Source organism: Orbilia oligospora, assembly GCF_000225545.1.
Source record: "Orbilia oligospora ATCC 24927 unplaced genomic scaffold scaffold00097, whole genome shotgun sequence".
NCBI lineage: Eukaryota > Fungi > Ascomycota > Orbiliomycetes > Orbiliales > Orbiliaceae > Orbilia > Orbilia oligospora.
In genome coordinates, this window is record NW_011645654.1 from 986,364 (window position 1) to 1,008,896 (window position 22,533).

At 44.1% G+C, this 22,533-nt stretch overlaps 6 protein-coding genes across 6 annotated transcripts; 4 read left to right on the top strand and 2 right to left on the bottom strand.

Moving 5' to 3' along the window:
- Window positions 1–860: 860 nt before the first annotated feature.
- Window positions 861–5,438, bottom strand: AOL_s00097g285 (uncharacterized protein; the record flags this gene model as incomplete). Its single annotated transcript, XM_011126118.1, has 15 exons — window positions 861–1,001; window positions 1,135–1,266; window positions 1,380–1,889; window positions 1,953–2,018; window positions 2,075–2,293; window positions 2,352–2,426; window positions 2,501–2,798; window positions 2,856–2,873; window positions 2,935–2,951; window positions 3,010–3,404; window positions 3,480–3,501; window positions 3,556–3,644; window positions 3,697–4,410; window positions 4,485–4,750; window positions 4,831–5,438. 15 exons carry the CDS (start codon window positions 5,436–5,438, stop codon window positions 861–863), a joined length of 3,570 nt encoding a protein of 1,189 aa, XP_011124420.1.
- Window positions 5,439–6,704: 1,266 nt separating this feature from the next.
- Window positions 6,705–9,041, top strand: AOL_s00097g286 (uncharacterized protein; the record flags this gene model as incomplete). The annotated part of the gene is made up of 1 exon (XM_011126119.1): window positions 6,705–9,041. One exon carries the CDS (start codon window positions 6,705–6,707, stop codon window positions 9,039–9,041), a length of 2,337 nt encoding a protein of 778 aa, XP_011124421.1.
- A 315-nt stretch (window positions 9,042–9,356) lies between these two features.
- AOL_s00097g287 (uncharacterized protein) lies at window positions 9,357–10,747 on the bottom strand (the record flags this gene model as incomplete). Its single annotated transcript, XM_011126120.1, has 2 exons — window positions 9,357–10,403; window positions 10,472–10,747. The coding sequence occupies 2 exons, from the start codon at window positions 10,745–10,747 to the stop codon at window positions 9,357–9,359; spliced, it is 1,323 nt and encodes a 440-aa protein (XP_011124422.1).
- Window positions 10,748–12,625: 1,878 nt separating this feature from the next.
- Window positions 12,626–14,870, top strand: AOL_s00097g288 (uncharacterized protein; the record flags this gene model as incomplete). The annotated part of the gene is made up of 2 exons (XM_011126121.1): window positions 12,626–12,918; window positions 12,989–14,870. The coding sequence occupies 2 exons, from the start codon at window positions 12,626–12,628 to the stop codon at window positions 14,868–14,870; spliced, it is 2,175 nt and encodes a 724-aa protein (XP_011124423.1).
- Window positions 14,871–16,216: 1,346 nt separating this feature from the next.
- Window positions 16,217–18,071, top strand: AOL_s00097g289 (uncharacterized protein; the record flags this gene model as incomplete). The annotated part of the gene is made up of 4 exons (XM_011126122.1): window positions 16,217–16,262; window positions 16,382–16,995; window positions 17,091–17,677; window positions 17,753–18,071. 4 exons carry the CDS (start codon window positions 16,217–16,219, stop codon window positions 18,069–18,071), a joined length of 1,566 nt encoding a protein of 521 aa, XP_011124424.1.
- A 1,963-nt stretch (window positions 18,072–20,034) lies between these two features.
- AOL_s00097g290 (uncharacterized protein) lies at window positions 20,035–22,091 on the top strand (the record flags this gene model as incomplete). The annotated part of the gene is made up of 6 exons (XM_011126123.1): window positions 20,035–20,475; window positions 20,530–20,566; window positions 20,628–20,689; window positions 20,771–21,144; window positions 21,211–21,306; window positions 21,380–22,091. 6 exons carry the CDS (start codon window positions 20,035–20,037, stop codon window positions 22,089–22,091), a joined length of 1,722 nt encoding a protein of 573 aa, XP_011124425.1.
- Window positions 22,092–22,533: the final 442 nt, after the last annotated feature.

Sequence of the window (22,533 nt, forward strand, 5' to 3'; positions counted from 1 at the left end):
GATAAAACCTAGTTCACTAGCCTCGGAAAAAAAAAAGAGGGTAGTATACGTCACACAAAGCTTGCGACGGAAAATTAGTGACTGAGGTACGGAAAAACGAATGGTGATGGTACGTATATATTTTATATGTCATCAATACGGACGTTTTGAACCCAAATATATTTATAAATAATTGACTTTGACTCTAAGGTAGCCGATGCTGGATCAATTGATCCCTAAGATCTTGTAGCAAAGAAAGAATCTGATCAAACATGAATTTAAACTAACGTTATCTAGTTGCTTCTGGCCTCTCATAACGTTGCTTCAGTAGGTATATGTTGTAGAAGGAAATACACATGCATATATATTAGGTATGTACATACTTGTGGATACCAAAACCAGAAACTTAAAAGATGGTAAATTTAAATAGACGTAAACTTCGAAAATTGCTGGCCACGGAACTAGACTTCGAAATCTATATTTAATCTAGCGAGTGAGTGAGTTCATCCTATTATCAGTTCTTAGCTAGTAAGGCTGAATGGCAAAGACATATAAAATTTCTTTGCTGCATAAGAACCTCCTAAAAATTGAAGAATGAATGCAATAAGAAAATTGACAATCAAACAGTCGATATCAATGCACTAAAAACGGGGGACAAAACGCAAACCAAGGAAACTGTGCAATGCAGAACAATGAACAAGAAAACTGACGAATGAACCACTCGCAATGGAAAAAAAAAAAAACTCCGTAGACCGAGTGTGGATCCGCCATGCATTTTGAGAGAGGGATAACACTTCCTTACTCCGCCCCATTGACTAATCAACTGCCAAGAACAAATACTAAATACAAAGAACTCCAAGTCGGCCCGGGTTCGGTCGCATCTAATATCTGGGCGATGACGGTAGTTGTCTGGGCGACAGTGGTGTCTCGTTCATTAACATTGATGGCGGGAATCGATGGAGAACTTGCCGTATCTTTTCCATCAAATCTAAGATTAGGAACGGTTTTGTGATCACATCATCCTAGGATTATGTTAGTCTCGAGCATATTGGTAGTTATTGTCATCAAGTTGCAGCCCAAGCCCTCTGTTCTTCGCCTAGTCGGTGCCCGGAACACGATATAGGGCTGAGACCCAGGAGTAGTGCTATAGCTTACCATGCCAGCGTTTATCATAAATTGAACCTGCTCAAATCGAGCATTCGCGGATGTTCCTATGATGGGGACATGGCCACCGGCCCCTGCTTCGTATTCGCGGATCAATCCTGTGGCCGTCGCGCCATCCATTACCTATATCGTATTAAAGATCAGATGTCAGCTACCTGCAGATGCAGAATCCAACTCGAACATAACGATATTTCGTGGTAATTATGCTCTGAAGAAGCGAGATGAAAGTCACTCACGGGCATTTCCATATCCATCAATACAATCGTAAACTTTCCACCCGCCTTGAGCAGCTCAAGAGCTTCTTCACCGTTGTTAGCAGTTACTGTCTCACATCCTTGTGCTGCAAGTTGTTTTCTCAGAATCTTTTGATTCAATATATTATCCTCCACAACCAGGACACGGTATCCGTCACCGAGCCTTGGCCTTTTACTTGATGGTTTGCGGTCTGCAACCTTTTGTATCTTCACAGGTGGTGGCTTAGACGGCCGGCGAGGGGTTGAGATGAAATCTTCTGCCGCAGACTTGATGTCACTACCAAACGAATACGTCCGTTTCACAGGCTCATTAGGCGTCGATACGATATTGTGGGTAGTAGGGGGATCCGTTCTCTGGGCATGGAAAAAGAAAGAGAACGTGCTCCCCACTCCCAAGTCTGAGTCGAAGTGAAGTTCACCACCGAGGAGAAAACATAGCCGTCGCGCAATGAATAATCCGAGACCCGAACCGCCATATGAAACATGAGTTTTCTAATAGATCAGCGGCTGGGCCGATATGGATAAGAAGGGGGACTAGAAGAAAGAATGGCTTACGGGTGCCTGGTGAAATCGTTGTCCAAGGACAGCCTGCATCTCGTTGGATATCCCAATACCAGTATCCTATACCAGGCTGATCAGTCGAGGATTATGTTTTATTGGAATACCTCAGCACTTACTCTGACATGTACTAACATGTACATCCCGTTTTCCGAAAAAGTGGGGTGGTTTTTTTCATTGCTCGTGATAAGGCTGGGCTCACTACTTGGAGTATTTACTTCATCTAGAAAGTTGTCCGTGAATGAAGGCCGGACTTTAGACGAGTCGAGAGCCACACATATTTCCTTTGCACCGTTCTTCTGGCTTGTGAATTTGATAGCGTTGGTAACAAGGTTGATCTAAATATGGCTTAGTATACCCATATTTATCATACTGAGTAAAAAAATTGAGACCTACTAAGACTTGCATTAGGCGAGCTGGGTCAACCATCCACCAGTCTCGCATACAATCAGCGACAAAGTTGTCGGACAGCTTGTCAAGTTAGTAAGACAATTTAGCGTATCCCCCCAAAAAAAAATGCAATATAGATAGCGGTGTTAACATACGGTGAACTGCGCGGTAATTCCCTTGCTCTTCAGTTCTGGGACGAATATTCTCATCCCACGCCGAATTATATCATGGGGTTGCGCGGGTACAGGGTCTACTGTCAAAAGCCCGGCATCGAGCTTTGACAAATTGAGAATGTCATCAATGATTTTCTTTTGATGCTCTCCACAAGCGAGAATGGTTTCTGCAGCTTCTTGTATTGCAGCGAGAGCAGCCGGGTCGGCATCAATATCTATTAATGCATCCAAGGTCATCTGTATTTCATCTGCTGATTGTAGGATAGCAGAAAGTGGATTCCTATGTCCCTAGAATTAGACTCTAGTTTGTGTTTTAACCAGAGATAAATGATCTTACCGTAATTCATGGCTTGTTCTATGGAGCTCAGAACAGGTTAGTTGAGTCTTCCTCTCGATATCTCAGGAAATGATATAACTTCATAACATACACATCCTATAAGACCCGTTAATATAGAAAGACCTTCACGTTCTGTCTAGGGCATAATACTCACGATGAAATTGTCTTGCTGCCGCTTCCGTTCTACGGCCTCTGCAGTTAATTCTCGTTGGTATTCCTCCGCTAGTTTGATACTCGTGATGTCGACCAGTGTACCAAACCACCCCGTAAAATTCCCGTCGTCGTCGTAGGAAGGGTGAATAGAGTTCCTGCACCATGTAGTAAACCCTCGACTGCCAGGCCTCGAGTCGTTCCCGAAACGAAACTCTTCTGCCATGCTCCCACGCTCTTCCACGAGTTTGTCGAATAAAGCTACGATACGTTCGCGATCTTCGACGTAAATATATTTGTCCCAGACATCGGGACCACCGCTCCGATCCATGCCGCATATGCGCCACCATGCATCGTTTGCAAATATGATTTGCCCGTCATTGTTGATACAAACGAGTCCTATAGAGTGTGTGGTTAGCAAAAGACAATGAATCGTCAAGTTATCTCCCCGTTTCTGAGTTTTGGATTGCATACCGACGGGAACACTTTCTGCAGTCTGCATGGAGTTAGTCTTGTCGATATAAGCGCTGAAAAGGTACATTTTACTCACCCTGGTGAATAGAGTCTCGCTCTCTCTTAACTCCTTGGTTTTTTTATCCAGAGTTTGAGTTATCTTAAGACTATGAGCTCTTGCCATCTCTGTATAGTTATGTTAATAGTGTTCAAGACGGTCACTTTGATTCCCTCATACCTGCGAGCTTGCTTTCAAGCAAGAGCCGCTCCTCGTCTTTGACGCTCCATATTTTGGCCACTGACGTTGAAATGATGCTTTGAAACCCGTTTAGCCATTCTTGATATGTTGAATCATATGGTCTTCGATGGTTTTGCCCGATGATAAGAAACGCTTGGGCCATTCCAGAATGTTTACGAATTGGTAATGTTATCGCATCTTGACACATACCAAATCCACGATATGGCATCCCGTGTAGGCTGTTCTGTTCAAATATGGAAAGCGGTTCCCTGATTGTGGTTTTTGCTTGTCCGTATGTGTGTATTAGACGTTCCCGGAATACTTGGGACTTGGTGTGTCCAAGCGCGTCAAAATCAATGTTGCCACAAACTTTAGGATCGAGACCTCGGCTTCCCACATATTCGCAGCGTCGTCCATCTTCTGAAACGCAGTAGAGAATTACAAATGGTGAATCGCGAGGTGTCTCATCTAATGCATCGAGGATAGCACTCCAAAAACCACCTTGGTGCCCTAGTTCTTTGACTTGGACGAGTTTTGAACCGAGTATCTGTAGACTCTTTGTATGCCGCTTTTTAATTATGCTGTCCGTTTCGAAGACCGCGTAGGCGAAGGTTCCCAGGTAGAAACCTTGATCATCGATAGCCGGTGATAATATAAAGCTGACGTATGACTCTTCTCCAGGGACTGACTTGTTCAGATAAAACAGTGCGGCCTCTGTCTCAGTGCAATCAGTCAATGATAAGTCAAGGGGTAGTGTGGATATGACAATGTTCTCGTTTTGTGCTCACCTCTTATGACTGTTTCGCCGAGCAGTGTTTTGTCGATTAAAGGGACAAGATATTCATGACCTTCAGGCCATGCTACAGGGACTGTTTTACCCATTATATATGGATGGCGTTCCTGTGCGACTTGCAGACCCCATGCTAAATTGTAAATATTGATATAATCATAGCCGGCGTACAGTACAATTGGCTGGGTCATATACATTATTGTATTTATAGCTGTTCGCAGAGACGTTGACCATGAGTTCATGGGCCCAACAGCCGTATTTCCCCTGTTGGATGCAGTATTATCAGCTAAAATTTTCTTATCCCCGTACACAGCTGTTTCGTGTAGCACGAGATCAGTTCATACCAATCGATTGAATGGAGTAAATTAAAGTGCTTTCGAGCTTCACCAAATGGTATTGGACATTCCGGCACGGTCCAATCAAGAGAAGGAAGAGACCCGCCATGGGCCCGTATCACTGCTTCTTGTGCCTGAGAGAGAGTATGGGTGATTGCTAGCATGGAAAGCGAGCGGAATGTTTTATGGCCGGCATTATCACTGGCATTGACACTCGGGTTGATAGTCAGCGGTGATAGGGTTGACGATGATGCGGGGCTGCTTTGTTTGCCATCGGCGATTGGATCTGTATCTCGATCTGGATTTGGAAGGGATGTAGCTTCAAGGACCCCGACATAACAACCACCTCTGCTGCCATTTAAAGCAATCTTCCGTAGGATCAGTTGATAACTCCGGAAAGAGGTTTGTAGCTGTAAATGTTCAGGTTCTAGAGCGGATGTCTCGTCTCCGATTGCTGATCTAATGACGCCGAGCAGCCCATCGTGACTGCCGCCGAGCAGCTTATCAAAAGCAAAGTTTGTGTATACGATAGCTTCAGAGGCGCTGCCTAAAATGAAGGTAGGACGGGCATCCGTTCGAATGAACTCCACAAGGTAGTCGTGGTAAGCAAACCCCATGTTAAAAACTGTAGGTACGGAAAACAAGCTAACTACTAGACGCTAAACAGGGGCTGAATTCAATTGTTTGGCGGGCTTGGATGTGGATACATGACCTTGTGCCCTGTACCCGCAATACTAGTACTGCGGTTCAATGATTTGAAGCTTGAACGAATGTCGGGCGCAATGAACGTGATGCTTATTGATGGATGTAGTTAGAGTTGAGTTAGTGACGTTGTAAGGCTTAGAACAGGCAGAGTATTCGCCGAGAAACGTTCCTCAGGTGCTTTGGTCCTTAGCAGCATACAAAATGGCCCTTTAAAGGTAAAAGGAAAAGGATACTGGGTGTCAACCCAAAGCTCGCCTAAGCTCCTAGCAACCAGAACTGACTATCCCTTGACTGAGCGGTGAGCCCTGGGATGCCATGGTGAATGTTTTTGCGTTTGCACGCTTGTGGAGAAATCGGGTGTCTTGTACGACGCATGCGGTCTCGATCGCCACCTCGTGACAGGGTTCGATAAGCTTCGCAAACATGCCTGCCACCCGCAACGCGATCGCGATCCGGATCACGGCTCAGGGCCAGGACTTCAGATTCATTGGAGGAGGGTTGCAATGTGTTGTCTGTAGTTCGATCCACAACGTTGATGTATCCAGCTGGCTGCGACAAAAGACAACAGCGGAATCGGCCCGTAAGAGTGGGAAGTGCAGACAGATTGAAAAATGTTGTCTAAGAACAATCCAAAAGTCTATGACGCTACCACACCTCTAATCCTTTAAATCTATCCTGTGTGCTTTAGCTACATCGGGGTAGAAGCCCAGGTACCGATCCCAATGGGATTAACGTAATGAACTTGGGGCTGACCGTTGGCTTCGTCAGCCCCCGACTCTATGACTTCTAATCCATTGCGCAAATGGCTACTGTGGCAGATTTTGGAACACAAATCCTCCATTTTTCACCGTGATACTTTCTTTTTTACTCAAGCTGGGTCCTCGATTGCGTCTCCCGTGAGTCACGGTGCTTCTCGTCCTGTTCCTAACTCTTAAAGTGTACGTGGCACACGACCGCGCAGGAAATTTTGTATATATGACCTCGGAAAAGGGCAAGAATCTCATTTCCATCAATATCTCAGCACTACACCTAGTTTAGGCTGAAGCATCAGTTTTATCCTCATATTCCCTTTTTCACGGGTCCGTTCAATTCAATTCAATTGGCATCAATTGCGGCTCCCAATTGATATTATTAAAAATACCACGTCTGCAACACCCACTCCAACCACACGATACCAAATGGCGGCACTCGTGAATTTTATCAAATCTAAAATTGTCGGAAGACACCAGGACCGCTGTCTAGTCCTCGGTATTGATGCTGCTGGAAAAACTACGTTCCTTTATAAATGTTTTCTCCCAAACGAAACTGTCACCACAATTCCGACTATTGGCTTCAATGTCGAAACCGTCAAATTCAAGGATAGTGATATCACTCTTTGGGATGTGGGAGGCTGCGACAAGATCAGACCACTAGTTCGACATTATTTCTCTCCTGGAATGGCTGTTCTTTTCGTTTTGAATATTCATGATGAAAGGCTCGCTGAAGCTATGGACGAGCTAAGATTCCAAATTACAATTGGGACTGAAGATTTTGAACTTGGATTTGTTGGCATCATGCTCAACAAACAAGATTTACCGAACACCACACCAGAACTTCGTCAGAAATGTCGGGAAGAAGTGGAAACTGTTATGAAGGGCTTCTCATCACGACTTAAGTGGCGCATCTTTGATTCCGATGGCCTATCTAGTCTAAAGGGCGTTGGTGTAGAGGAAGTTCTGGCAGGGATTTACGACGGACTTCGGGGCTGGGTTCCAGATCCTCATTCCGAGCCGGTGGATAAACCAACAGCAGTTCCACCAGATGCTATCCCAACGACAGATGACCTCTTAAAGAGGATAAAGTCACTTCGGGAATCTAAAAGGACAGTATACCGCTACCCGGAGACTTATCTAGACAAGATGAAGAACGGAAAACTTGAAACATGGGATCACGGCGACCACCTCTTCGTCGCAAGCGTCATTTTACACAAAGTTCTGGAAGATCCATCCCAAACCACTACACCACAGCAACCGGTCTTTGCTGCCGTTGAAATATTCCTAGAGAACCTTTTATCGATGCTCCAAGCAGCCCCAGGTAGATTCAGAAATACAGCTCACCGGACCCTTACAACCTTTTGGGTCTATCAGGTTTATCTTGCAATGCATAAGTTTCAAGGGCCCGCTAAGACTAGTTATATTTCAGACTGGCCGGAGAGGTTCTTCACAATTCTGGAGCAGAACCCGGATTTGATGAATGGTAGACTTTGGCAGGACTACTATTCAAAGAACTATCTCTTCTCCCCCAAAGCCAAAGACAATCTTGTCACACCAGATATCCAACGACTTCCATCAATGGACTCTGGGAAACCGGCAATCCAAGCCCCTGGATATGACACTAAAAGACTTGGAGAAGATCACACCTCCCGTCGCCTAAAGCGGTGGGCGTATGCCACCCTTCAAACCGTCAAAGCAACTAACGCCCGCCGTGGTCTGATTGTCAAGAAAGCCCTTTCTGAGCTTCAGCGGGACATAATCCGCCAACGCGCAAAAAGTCCAACATTAGAACCATACTCGGAAACCCAGGCCTACTTCTGGATCCAAATAGTGCACGCCGGTATGGAAGGTATTCTCAAGAAGAGCCCGACTTTCGACTTCGCTAGGGTTCCATACGACACTATTGAAATCTTATACCCAGATGCCTTTGGTCAGGACGACTTGTGGAAAGAATATTATCTAGAAGCTGACTGGAAGGGGTTGCCTGCCAGAGTTAGCTTTATCCCTCCAAAGAGGGGCAAGGTTATCCCAAACTTCACTCCAGCACTTGTATTGGAGAAAGATTGGAAACTGGCTGTTTCGGATGTTCATGTCCCAACATTGGAGGAACTAACGCAGCGTGCGAACTACATCTCAAGCTATGAAGTCAAAAAAAATGATACGACAACTGAGTCTGACCCTTCTGGTTCTAAGTCAACGGATGCACAGGCAGGTCAATCCAACGAGGAAGATGAAGACGACGACTGGGTAGACGTGCAAGACATCACCGCGAAAGCCTCCCAAGTGAAGATCTCAGATCCCGAAAAGCTGTCTACGGAACCTAAAGGACCACAAACTTGGCAAGATCAAGCAGAACTTATCCACCAGATTTTCGATAAGCTTCCAAAAACTGGATCCCAGATAAACCACAGTTTCATCTCTCGCATCGCATATGACCAGGTCAACGCATCTTGGTCTCGAACCCCTAACAGCACTCAAGACTCCACATTGCAGCACTCCCAACTAACCAAGAAGACGTTTTGGGTCAGAATGATTATTGAAGCTTATATTGATACATATGGTGTATTCAGTGAATTGGGAGTTGAGATTAGCTTACAGCATTTCCTGTCGAAGAATTTGGAACTTTGTTGGGAGGATCTGTGGATGGTTTATTATAATGAGCTGACCTGGAAGAGTGTTACAGCGGACGAGATGATTTTAGGCTGCGATAGGAAACAGCTGAAAAGTGTTAGGAGATGGAAAGAACGAGCAGGTGGCCTGTAAAGCTCGCCAGAAATAGTTGTAGCTGTCATTTAAATGCAGTATTATAATATTAGTGTTATTGGCATCATGTTGAGGCATCTTGTTGTTAAACTTGCATTGATAATCTAAGTTAATTACGTTAAGCAGTGTGAATTTGACGCAGAACGCTAGAGCGTCTGAATTTGATAGTTCAACGAATCGGTGAAACCAATTAATTTTAAGCCTAAATTAATCTAAACAGTCGTCTAGTTTTAAACCGGGCCGAGTATAGTTGCGTGCGCACGTGCCATTGCTAGTCGATCACAGCTTGAGGTCTTATATTAATTATATATGTCTCTAATCATCCCAAGTATCATACTGCACTCCAACTTTCCTCCACGCCCGCTGGACCTTCTTTCCTAAATCAGGGTCACCAGTTGCTTTCCCAATCTTCACTGCTTCTTTAAACGTAGAATTGGCAAAATTGGAAAATAAACATGTCTTATCTAACCCTGTATCGATCAGGGCACGGTACCAGATTTGTCCAGCTTTTTCCCAAGAAAACCCTCCGATCTCTTTGGCGGCTTCGTAAAAGGCTTTGTTCGGGATCCCCGATGATATATGGACTTCAAGGTTGTCATTATATTCGTCGTAGTGTTGGATTTGTAAATCCTTGAGTACCTTAGTTTTGGTAGCGATCTCGAATGCCTTTCCAGGTTCCTTAAGAGACCTTAGGCCCATACCAGGATGTCCGGGTAGAATAGCAGTTTTTCCTATGATCCAATCGGAGTCCTCTAACTTCCAATTGGGATCACTCTTAAAACTATACCACTGCTGTGTCATAATTGCAAACACATCGGCAATCGACTCTGATAGAGCGCCAGGCTCTCCTTTGTAATCCAACCCATGGCCCCGATCTACAGTACACTGGATCACGGCATGCATGAGTTCATGAGCAACGATATCGATACCTGTCACAAAATCCCCGATTATACCAATGAAATCATCTACTGGTTTTGTATCGCTCTCCATCCACCCTGTCATGGAGAACCCAGTGCCAAACACCACTTGCCCCAATGCGGATGAATAGAATGCGTTGGGATAATTGAATTCATAATTGACGCTGGCGATGACTTTACAACCACGATTATCGAGTGAATCACGTTTGAAGATCTCGGCCATGAAGTCAAGGAAGATACCGATGTTATTGTAGCATAATTTAACGGATTTGGCGTTGAGATCTGAAATGTCATCGCCTTCGGACCATGATGGGTTGGAGTCTGAGTCTTCGATGCTGTTTATCCCGCAGAATTGAAGGTCTCGGATCAAACGCTGTTTGGTGATAACGAATGGGTCTTTGAAGTCTTGTGCGTTCGGTGGCTTTGCTTTGATGATCTCTGTTTTCTATGAAATTTGGAATTTAATATTTTGCAGGTAACAGCTGAGGTTTTCGTTTCTACTGTACGACTTACGAGGTTTTCTAAAAACTCACGAGTTTGGAAAACTTTCATGTAGGTCATGCCGATCTCCATCTTATCCTCCTCTGATATGTCGCCACCTTTTTGTGCGTCTGCAGTGTTTTCATTTTCCGTATCCTCAAGGCTGAGATCAATTTGTGTACTTCTTGCGGTGGTTCTCTCTCCAGAGAGATACTGAAGTGGTAAGAAAAAACAGACGTGTCCATCTATAAGATTTGGGGACTCGGTCTGATTTCCTTGAACTTGGGGGTTTATCTTTGTGAATGCCATCTTCTTGGATTGGGCCTTTTGGTCGATCGCGATCGGAGTACGAGCACTTCAATTGATCAATTGATCTTAAGAGTGCCATCTTAATACTTGTATATGCCGCATATCCATCAACATCCACAGGCTCAATTACTCGAGAGAGCTATCGATCGCGATCGAGGCCTCAACTGATAAACAACAATCAAGCGGCTGAAGTTCCGTCTTGATACCATGGTTGCTTGTAGCCCCGCAAATTGCCAATGGATTCAACGTGAGAGGTTTACATTCTGCAAGCTCAGGCGGCTACTACAGCCGAGCCGTTATAATTATAGAGCTAACGTATTTGGCAATCTATCGACAATGCAATGTACGTATGCGTGAACGACAAGTCAGCGGGGTAAAATATTTGGCCAATTAGGAGCATTCGAATATACTGGATTTTTTCTTTTCCCCAATGGTATGATTTGCAATTGAGGGTATTTTTCTTGTCCTAGAACTTCGTTCTGGCGTGCATGATGCAGGGCGTTGGTTGAAGTTAGTGGCTATATTCGGGTGGACTGTTGCATGTTGAAATTCGGAAATCTTTTCTGTTTAGTGCCCCGCTAAAGTAACCCCGCTGAGCATATGGAAATCATCGGCTTTGCGATTGCGATTTTTTGAAAGCTAAACGGTATCCGTACTAATTGGCCCAAGCTCCACGGTTGAAAACAATTGACCAATCTGAAGTCTAGGGTTTTTAATTTCGAACTTGAGGTTCAAATGTTAACGTTTCGCATCCAGGAGCTCAATAAGTACGAAGTTAAGGTCTTCGTGCTACGTTACACTCAGATCTTTGGAATTAAGTTTCTCCAACATTTTATTGGTTTTATTATATATAATAACATATACTACTAATATAACACTGTCGGAACTGTACATTTCGTATTCTTGTAAATTGGATAGAAAGTCTGTACTTTCTGTTCATGCGGGTATACCCCACCTAAGCACCCTGCAGGCCCAGATGCATGTTCTCGCAGTCGGGGGCTGAACCTGCAAGCAAACCGGAAATTTTGCGTTGTTAATCCAGATGGGTCGAATAGATTGCGCAAGCTTGACTCTCGGGTCGTGATACTTTACCGCGTCTACCCAAGCATGTGCATATTCGAGTGCGACCGCCAGACCAAAGCAGGAAACCCAAGCCTCCCAAGGCAGAGGTGAGGATTCCTCAGACTAGGGGTAGCAGGCCAAGTGCTTAACTACCTAGGTAGCTTCAACGGCTAACCGGCCGTTCGAACGTTCAATTGATCAATCAGCCAACCATCAGCTTCGATTTGCAATCCGTTCCGTTGTGGTCACCGCTCATTGATCCCGAACTGCGACCTTCTACAGGGCTTACAAAATCCCTACCTAGCTAAGACGGCTATGCTAAACCGTTCTCCGAGCTTGCATATGTGAATGGCAAAAAGCTATCCGCATAAACTAGAAGCGGTAGTTATCTACTAAAACTATGCAGCTGTACCCTCCAATCAATTGATCAGCTCTACCTTTATGCAATGCAGTATCGTGCGGAGAACACTATGCAAGTGCACAATTTTGAAAATTTCAACCTGTCGGATTCGGATTTTGGTATAAATGGCTATTCAGACAAGGATACCTGTACAAATCTTGGAATGCATGAGGATACCTTACCTCGACAACATGGTATCACGATGTTATGAAATATTAGCGTACTGAGTTATACTCTCGACATCTTGACAGTAGCGACTATTTTGCGTCTATATAAGAAACTTCATATTCCCCCAATATCATTATAATTCTACAAGAACTTAGCATACCAAACCCATTGAGATCCCTTGAGCTCTGTTATTGATCCAACTTTGACGTTTTATATTGTTCAATTTCTCTCATATATAAGATATCATCATGTCTGACCCAGTTTCGTCCGAGGCGACCCCAGGGTTCTCCACAGACCTCCCAGTGGCACCACCAGATGCCTCTTCATCAGTCCCTATCGACCCTGGTGTTTTTAACAATAGAATGAGAGGCTTGGGCCTCGGTCTCTCTCGAAAACACTTTCCAAATCTAAAGCACGGCGGCCACTCCTTTGTTGGGGCTCCCAGTTTTGCCAAAGAAGAGGAAAAGAACCCAATCCACGAGGCTAGTTTCGAGGATACTGCATTGAGACTGAAACTTACCTACCAACAGATTCTTACCAAGTGAGAGACCTATTTAATACCTGAATTATGCAGATAATTTCGTATAGTTACTAATAGTGTTTTTATATAGGTTCGGATCACTTCACGATTTCTTCAGCGTAGATTCATCCGTGCCAACCGACTTCGAGGTAGAGGACAAGCGTGAACTTTATAAATGGTCTAACGGAAATGACGGCTACCCCCCACATCTCAATGTCATCCCACCCGGGGACGTCACCAAGTTCGACGATATTTTCCATGCAAGTTACTTGTTCTACTTCCAGCTTGGCGAGATGCTTGCTGGTGTCTTCCCAACACTCATTACCGGAATCAACGGTGCCCCATGGAACACATTTTCCAAAAATACATTGAGCGGGCTTCAAGAAATCAATGCAAATCTGATCGATAGCAAGACGGGTATCTATACAGAGGCGAATATTGGCCTTCGTGAAGATTGGTACACCGATGAGCAATTCGCCCAACAGCACCTTACGGGACCAAATCCCACAACACTCACCTTAGCATCCGATAACTGGATTCAGAGTTTCAGGGCGACTGCAGAAGCTCAAGAAAAAAACGACTTTATCGCAGCTCTTGAAAGGAATTCGGGATCTATCTATATTCAAGACTACAGCTACTTCAAGAAAGCCGCTGCCGTTGATTCTAAGCATGAATTTTCGTCCGAAAAGACCAGAAGATTTGGACAGCGATATACTGGTGCCTCTGTTGCGCTGTTTGTCCTTGGAGGTGATGGGAAACTCCATCCACTTGCCATTGTTATCGACTACAAGGAGGATGATATCAAGAAAGAGAATAACTACTTCATCAAGTCGACCGGCGATGCTATGTCTAACTCCGTTGTAATTTTCAACAAGAGGACTAGCTCAACCGATTCCACTGCAACCGAAGCAGAAGATTGGCCTTGGCGTTACGCTAAGACATGCGTCCAGGTCTGTGACTGGCATCGCCACGAAGTTGGTGTCCATCTGGTCCGTACACATCTTGTTGAAGAAGCTGTCATCGTCGGAGCTGAGAGAAGCTTCAGCAATGATCATATTGTGTATCAACTGCTCAACCCACATTGGCTCAAGACACTGTCTTTGAATCAAGCTGCACGAGAGACCCTTGTTCCAAAGATTATTCTAAATATCGCCGGTATGGACAAGAAGCACATGAGCAACTACCTTAAGACTGAATACTACACCTTCCACTGGGAGGACCTTTACATCCCCAACGACCTCGAGAGACGTGGGTTCCCAATCTCCAAACTCAATGACGATAAATTCAGAAACTACCCATACGGAAGGAACATGGTTGCAATGTGGTTTTCCCTCCGAAAGTTTGTTCAGTCCATGCTTGAAGATTATTATGCCTACACTAAGACAACAGTTGAGGAAGACGAGCAAGTAAAGAGCTGGGTTAAAGAAATGCAGGATGACATGGGTGCAAGACTCACTTCTTTCCCCAACATTACCACCATGGATCAATTGATCGATGCAGTAACTATGTGCATCCACATCGCCTCGCCTCAGCATACAGCAGTTAACTATCTGCAAGAGTACTACCAAGTTTTCGTCCCCAACAAGCCATCCTGTTTGGCCCACCCTCTTCCAGGCTCACTGCCTGAATTAGAGGCCCTCAAGGAATCCGACATTCTCACTGCTCTTCCACTCGATAAGGGCAATGTATGGCTTATGTCCGCCTATATCCCCCATCTTCTAAGCATGTCGGTCACTGAAGAGCAGAACATCATAACTTATGCTAAGACAGAATTACTTTATCGCCAGGGCATCCGGGATGAAGCTGGTGTTAAGGCAGCGCAAGCTTTCCTCGATGACCTAGAAAAATTCAAGACTCAGTTCCAGGAGAATAGCGCATCCATGAACGTGGAGACAGCACCACCTGGTCTTCCGGGAACCTCACAATACTCTGTTATGGACCCACGCAAGATGGCGGTGTCGATTTTGATCTAAAGACCAGTTGAAAAGAATAAAATGTAGTTGGAGCATAGGTCTGTTTGCAGCATTTTGTATTAGCTAAACCATGGGAACAGAGTGACATGTATCTCTAAAATATTTCAATACTAAAAGAAATTAATATATGTTCCTAAAATCAAACTACCTTACATTAATAGGGGATTATGATAGATCCAGCTTTGAATAAAGTGCGCGTGTTCACAGGCGTACGTATATATGTTAATTGTTTTTTCTGACCGTGTATTTGAATATCTACTAGAGATGAATCATTTCCCATTCATGCTAACGTTTGGCATAAAAGTCCAAGTAACAGCCAAAAATAATATCCGGCTTTCAACACTGGCTTATATCTTAGTTTAGTATCACAATTACTAGATATCCTTTGCACTAAGCCATAATGCACATCGAGTTTATTCTTCTTCTTCGGTTTCTCCGCTTACGGTATCATTTAATCTTATGGCTATTGCCTAGTTAAAGATTCTGCGTTCTTGTCCGGAGTCGAACTTAAGAGGTGTTGGATTTGGAATTCCGCTGTAGGTTTCAACACTTTGGTTGGCCTGCTTGGCGGATTTCGAGATTTCGTTTAGGGCACCAACTATTGTAGCTATTTAGGCGGCCTAGGAGTTGGTAAGCATTATTTCAAGAGAGCTCGATGCTGCCTTAAGTGGGGAAACAGGGGACCGTTGGAGTTTCTGAGGCACTAATATATGGTCTTGCAAGGTGTCGCTCGACTCCACGAAATGATGCACTCGGTTCTGATCCACCCTTACTGCATCGTGATAAAGGTGCACCGTTTGGAGGCAAAAGAGCCTCACAGTACTGCAGTTGATTCAGACGAATGGTGTGCAATGTCTCTAAATCGAGAAATCTCGCCTTATCTTAGCTTTGGGGTATTGTAACACCAATGTTGAAAGTTATGCGGGATGGGCTCGGTCGCGCCATATATTATTCTTGCTCTCCCCGCCGGACGCTGGATTTTACCTTCGCTGTCAGCGACTAGCCACCCATGAACCATCATCCCGGCTGACCACTTTTGTATCACCAAGATGCGATCCTCACTGGCAGAAACCACAGTGCTTGACACAACGGTGGAGGCTCATTGGAGAATATTATAATAATTACCTATAGGCAAAGTTCCGTTAAAGATCTAACAATCATGGGATTCTTGGTATGAATCGATAAAGAGACGGCCGGCTAACCGTTGATGTCCATGCGCATTCTATATTAATAGAGTATGTCGCATCTCCCATATGGGCCCCCTCCTGATTTCCACAGAATCTAGAAAATATTGACGACGAATGACGATTTGAACCATGCGCTTGTCAATATAAAGCCGCACGAAGATGTCGCGAGGCCAATTACAATTATGCTCATTATTTGATCAGAGAGGTGAGTCCACACTTCGAAACTAGCTACGTCTTAAAATCGTCAAATTTAAGCTTATTCAAGTGGAAAGCCCACAATACTACCCTTAAAGCTTATTACTAACAAGAGTCTTAAATTTTTAGTACATATCATCAACGAAACACTCTACTTTGTCGGTGGCTCTTATCTCGATAGCAGCGACATCAAACCTTCGAGTGTCCGAAAAATCAACAAAATCAACCTCAGCTCTGAATTTCAAGTTGATGGCCTCATAGATCAAACGAATATTGTGACTGAAAACGCACCAGACGAAGTAACAGACAAGGATATAACGAACGGAGGCAGATTTTTCTACGATGACACGAATCTCTGGGCCTTCTCGTCGGTTGCGAGAGGAGATGATATTCCTACCCAGGTGGATCAAACGGATAGGATGTATCGCTACGATACAATCGAAGATAAATGGAGTCTTGATAAAATAGAGGGCGGAGAATACCAATGGTTTAATAATACTAATGGGTTCTATGCGGCTGCCCCGGATGGTAGAAACTGGTATGGCGGCGGATTAGGAATTGGGACGTGGGGTCGGAGACCCGGTTTGGTATTCTTCGAAGGGAACTCATCGAACCCGAAATGGAGCTTCATCAGAGAAACCGATGATTTAAATTCCATTCCAACACCCTCAACTGCCGGCGGTTCTTCAGTATTTTTGCCGATTGGAGAGGAGGGAATTATAGTGCTACTTGGCGGGTGGGATGTATGTTATAGTCTCTTCCTCTGCATGAAAAGTTTAGGCATGATGTGACTTAATAGCGCTATATAGCTTTTGCTAACCATATCGATATCGCGCAGACAACCAAAAGAGGCCGTCAGTTTGCTCCAACTGGTGGTTTTAATATTGACTGGGATCTGAGGCCACTCTCCGATATCTTCGTCTATGATATTGCCCAGAACTTCTGGACTCTTGTGCCCGCCAAAGGAGGCCTACCTGAAATGCGTGCAGAATTTTGCTTGGTCGTTAACAGCGCGCCCGATGGGTCATACTATAATATCGTTTTATACGGAGGCTGGAGCCAGCTCCGAGGAGCAGCCTTCGCCGATGTTTGGGTTTTATCGTTACCATCCTTTCGATGGATCAAAGTGGAAGATGAAAATAATCCCGACACTAGACCATTCAGGAACAATCTCGATAATCCACGGGTTGGAGGTATTGGACGAACACGGCACCGCTGTAATATGTTTAAAAACACACAAATGATTGTGACAGGGGGTATCGTATCGCAATACTACGATATCAAACTAAATATCGACGCTTGTAACTCATCTCATCCTCCTTTTATGGTAATGGACACGAGTACTTTTGTGTGGAAAGCGTCTATAATACCTGACGAGCAGGATTATACTGTCCCAAGATTTATAAGGAGTGCTGTTCGAGGCCGGTAAGATGAATCCGTTTTCAGTACAGTATGCATTTTGAACCGCTTGTGCAGTATACTGACCATCCAATAACTTAGTGATTCTCCCGATGGTGGTTGGCCAAATGATCGCCTGGGTCAAATATTTTCTGCGGCTATTACTTCTGCCACAGCTACTCCTTCGACCACCTCACTCCCGCCTGACTCAACGAATACGGCTTCCTCAGACAATAGTACTAGTGGCTTATCGAGAGGTGGAATAGTGGGTATTGCTGTTGGAGGCGTAGTAATATTGGCCCTCCTCGTCGCTGGATTCATAATTCTACGACGTCGGCGGAAAGGAATGGAACCAATACCTCCAGGCCCGTATGATTATCTTGCGGGCGCCAGGCCCCAACTTGGCCCAAAGCTGAATTAGCTTCAAATCCTCCACGAGCTGAGCTACCAAATCATTATCTCGGACAAGAGCTTCCAACTGGAATACACAATCCCGAGCTCCCAGCGAGTCCAGTGAAGCCGTCTATGCTAGGAAGTCACCATGCGCAAACTCAACCCCTGCTGCCACACAGGTGATAGCTCTAGCTGCCGTTGGAAGCGACGTCACGTCACGACCCCTGGCCGCGAGATACCACTACTACCACTAGTATCGTTTGTCTATTAAGTCGATTCTTGTAAATTTTTCATTGTTGTACACTATATAAAGTGGCTAAAACGTGCCGTGTAGATGAGTCCGGGGTCTGGAGTCTGATCAATTGCCCATCCGCATAATTTATGCGAGTATACGACTAACATCCCTGTTAACTTTAGTGCTCCATTGTAATAAATACTTATTTGCTACACTCCTTTTCGAATTTCCGCTGCTTGGCTTCCCGTATACCCAAATCGCAATAGCCACGGATTCGGATTTGATAAATCGACATGACATACGTATATACACGTACGAAAACCTAGATTGCCACACTCGAATATTCGGTCGATGTTGTAGCTTAGCTAGTTGAATTGTCAAGCTTGTTATCTCGGTCAATTTTGGCGTTTTACCACATAGTATATATTCCCAATCAGAAAAAAAAAAGACAATTAGTCCTGCTTCGAACAGGCCCAAAATTATAAAACAGCACTCGAGGCCCTGTAACAATAACGTGACATCTTAAATGCAATGTTTGAGGAGGCTTTGCACACAACGACAGCAACACACATCCTCTTCAAAATGCAACAATCATCAGTACCTGTTGACGGCACTTGCCTCCACGCCACCCCCTCATCCAAAGGACGCAGGGTAGCAGGTCTTCTAACTGCAATCGTTAGGAGAAGGAGCTAACAAAACGGCACAGTTCTAGGGTATCAATTAAGGGCCTTACCGAAATTACCAGGTTTTCAAATACTCGACTACGATGAAACAAAGCTTCCGTCGGAGAATCTGCCCAGCCCGCTTTTCGCCATGGTCGAATTATATTATCGACACAGCCAAACCGTGCCCTTCGAACATAGTTGCGCAATTCGTAGTAATTCATCATCATTCTTAAAATCCAACTTTGAACATCTTTGCCTCTAAAAATCAAGGCTTCAGTGTAATCCAACATGTCAACAATGCATTACAGAATTAATAGCATCAAGATGGATCTCATGATATATCCTGCCACAGAACTTGCAATTCCCTCCAACGGAAATTGCCGCTTCAACTGCATGCAACCTTACCCCCCTCTTCGAAAAAAAAAAAAAAAAAGAATCCCACAAGAAATGCGATGGCATCTTTCCCGATCACAAAAATATCGATCGCCTGTCATCTCACCCTTGCGCATTAAACTAGTACTGTTGGCAACCGTTTCGCAAGCATGCAAAATCACCTGGGCAGCCCATTTTAGCTTTAAACGTTCCAACATTCCAACACTTTATCGATAGGATCTCAGGATTCACTGGGCTTATGTGTAGCTAGCGTTACAATACCCTTTTTATAAGTCATGGAAGATATGTCGAGTCGCGGTTCGACGAGGAATATTAATACCATAAAAAAAAATTAAAATTCGCTCGTCAAAATGTTGGCGCAATCGAAACAATCGACGGGGTCCCCCGGATTTTGAGATATATAACATGGGTTCGGATTATCTGAATTTTTCTTCCCTTATTTTCGATCCTAGCGAATGCAACCCGGGAGGGCCCTTTAGTCGGCTAGTTCCACCGCTTTGACATCCGCTTCGTTGTGGCTTGCATGTAGCTTGATCTCTCTTCCTTTTTTCTTCTATGTTTTGCGACATTCAAATATCTGAGCACCTGGTATATATTATATCGAAAAGAAATAATTCCCCATTTCGACCCTGACCGAGGTAACAAAAATAATCAAGACAATCAACATACTGATAATTGTCTTGAAAAAAATATTCACAATGGCCGCCGACGTCTCTCTGCCTGCAAATCTTGAGTACAATCATGATACTCTTATCAAACTCGGCTTTGCTCTCACTTATTCGACACCATTTTATCGTACTCTCACGATGAACGAAGCAATTGCAGATCTCTATTCTCGCACCAGCTCAAACTTGACTTCGCCTGCCACAATATCAGAAGTTCTAGGGGCGGATTTTCAAAGAACAGAACAACAGATACCTCTATTCTTGGAGCTTGGAAAACAGAAAGCTGGCTTGGTGGCTTTTGTTTTGTCTTCATATTTTAAGAGGCTGCCACATGAGGACATGAGTGATATGTTGATGGTTCCAGCGGTTGTTCTATTAGTCTTTACAATTCTTGCTGTCGTTCTGAGGTTCTTTACAAGATACTTTATCACAAAGATGTTAAGATTAGAGGATTGGTTGATTCTTCCTGGATTGGTATGCATATTCTGTCTTAGAACCCAGCTCGGAAACTAACTAACCTCTTCCCAGGTATTCGCAATTGGTACTACGGTTTCGATAGGAACTAGTAAGCCGTCCCCTTATTTCAATATATACGAATACGAGAGCATAGCTAACTCAAGAACTAGGTGAGGGTCTAGGGGTACACATCTGGGATGTCCCATTGAATCAAATTCTTCGCCTTTGGAGGGTACGTATGATAATATAATGACATCTCTTTTAACAAATGTGATCGAGAATCCAAAGTGCTAACCCGCATATCTAAATCCAGGCCGCAATAATACTACAGCATTTCATAATACTCTGTCATTTCTTCGTCAAATCCTCTCTTTTAGTCTTCTACTACAGACTAAGTCCCAAACCTTCCTTCCGGATCGCTGTCATAATAACAGCGACCGTGAATGCCGCCCACACAATCTCAAACCTTCTCGCAGTTCTCTTCTCCTGCAAACCAATTATTTGGTCTGATGCCCTTTTCACAGCGAAATGCACTGTAAACCGATATGCAGTGAACTTTTCGGGTGTGGTGATATTTATGGTTCTGGATTTGGTCATTATTTTACTACCAATTCCGTATATCCTAAGACTTCAGTTGAAGAAACGGAAAAAGGTATTGATGATCGGGCTTTTCAGTCTTGGAGCATTGTAAGTTACTTCCTTCTTAACCTTTAATTGTATAGTTGATACTCCAATACTAACTTACATTCCCAGAGTCGTCTTCGCAAGCGGAATGAAAGTCGCCCGTCTTCACGACCTTTCATACAACGTCGACACAACATGGCAGATCGATAACCTCCAATGGACACTGTAAGTCCTCACACCCTCTTATAATATACCCCTCTATATATCATATATTATGTCTACTAACAATCTCCATTAGTATCGAACTAAACCTCGGAATAATCTGTGCCTGTGCCCCTTCCTTCCTCCACTTAACCTCTCCTTCCCGTCTAAAACGTTTCTACCACGAATACCTAAAACCCCTCACCCGTTTCTTCCCCCACAAACCCCAAACCCGACGCAACTCCCTCGACGACCGCAAAGTCTCAATAGGAACAAGCGAAGCCACAGCCTCCTCTCGAGATCGAGACCTCGCCCTCCAAAAACTAAACACAAACACAAAATTCCACAATAACCTAACTCCAATCCCCCCCTCCCTGGACATTAGATCTCTAAACCCCCACCATAATCACCACCACCACCGCCACTACAGCAACCACAGCAACCACAGCAACTACAAACGTACCTTCAAAGTAGGCGCAAGAACAAGTAGCCTACCAGCAATCGAAATAATTAATACCATAAAACCCTCCCATCTCCACCCATCGCCGACTTTCAAACCAAGGCCGTCGAATCTTAAAATATTATCAAAGGATGATATAGATCTAATCGAGCAGGGATACCCCGGGCTGGGCCTGGGGAATATGGAAACATATAATTATAGCGAAGATGATCAGGTTGATATCGAGAATGAAAGTATATATACGCATGATTTAACAAGGGCGAGTTCTAGAGCGCTACCCGAGGATTTGGAAAATTGTGGGTTTTCTATCGTGCCTAGGGATGCGGCGTCTCTTCGGGCGGGATCATGAAAATTAGAAATCGCAAGAACCAAAAAAAAAAAAAAGGTCCCGCTTTAGATAGCCTTTATATAAAGTATCTTGTTATTAAAAAATATTGTATAATAAATTTGATCTTAGTTGAGATTTACAAGTTTTGCTGGTTTGAGCTTGTTGAATATATATTCCTCTTAGCCATTTAGAAAACCAAATATATTGGTAGTCTTCATTTTCACCCATTAATTGTGTACCTGAATTCGAATAGTAACTACCACAAAGCGAACCCATCAATTTCCTCGCTAGCAAAACGTTGTGTAAAGTACAGACCAAGGAAAAAGGGGAGTTGAAAGAACAGTTTTTGGTGTCCCGGCCATCACAAGTTGGTAATCCAAAGCTATCTCAAAACGCTGTGCATAAATGTAAGAAACCCCCCGATATTTATCCCAATTCTACCATCAGTTTCGTTAAAAAAATG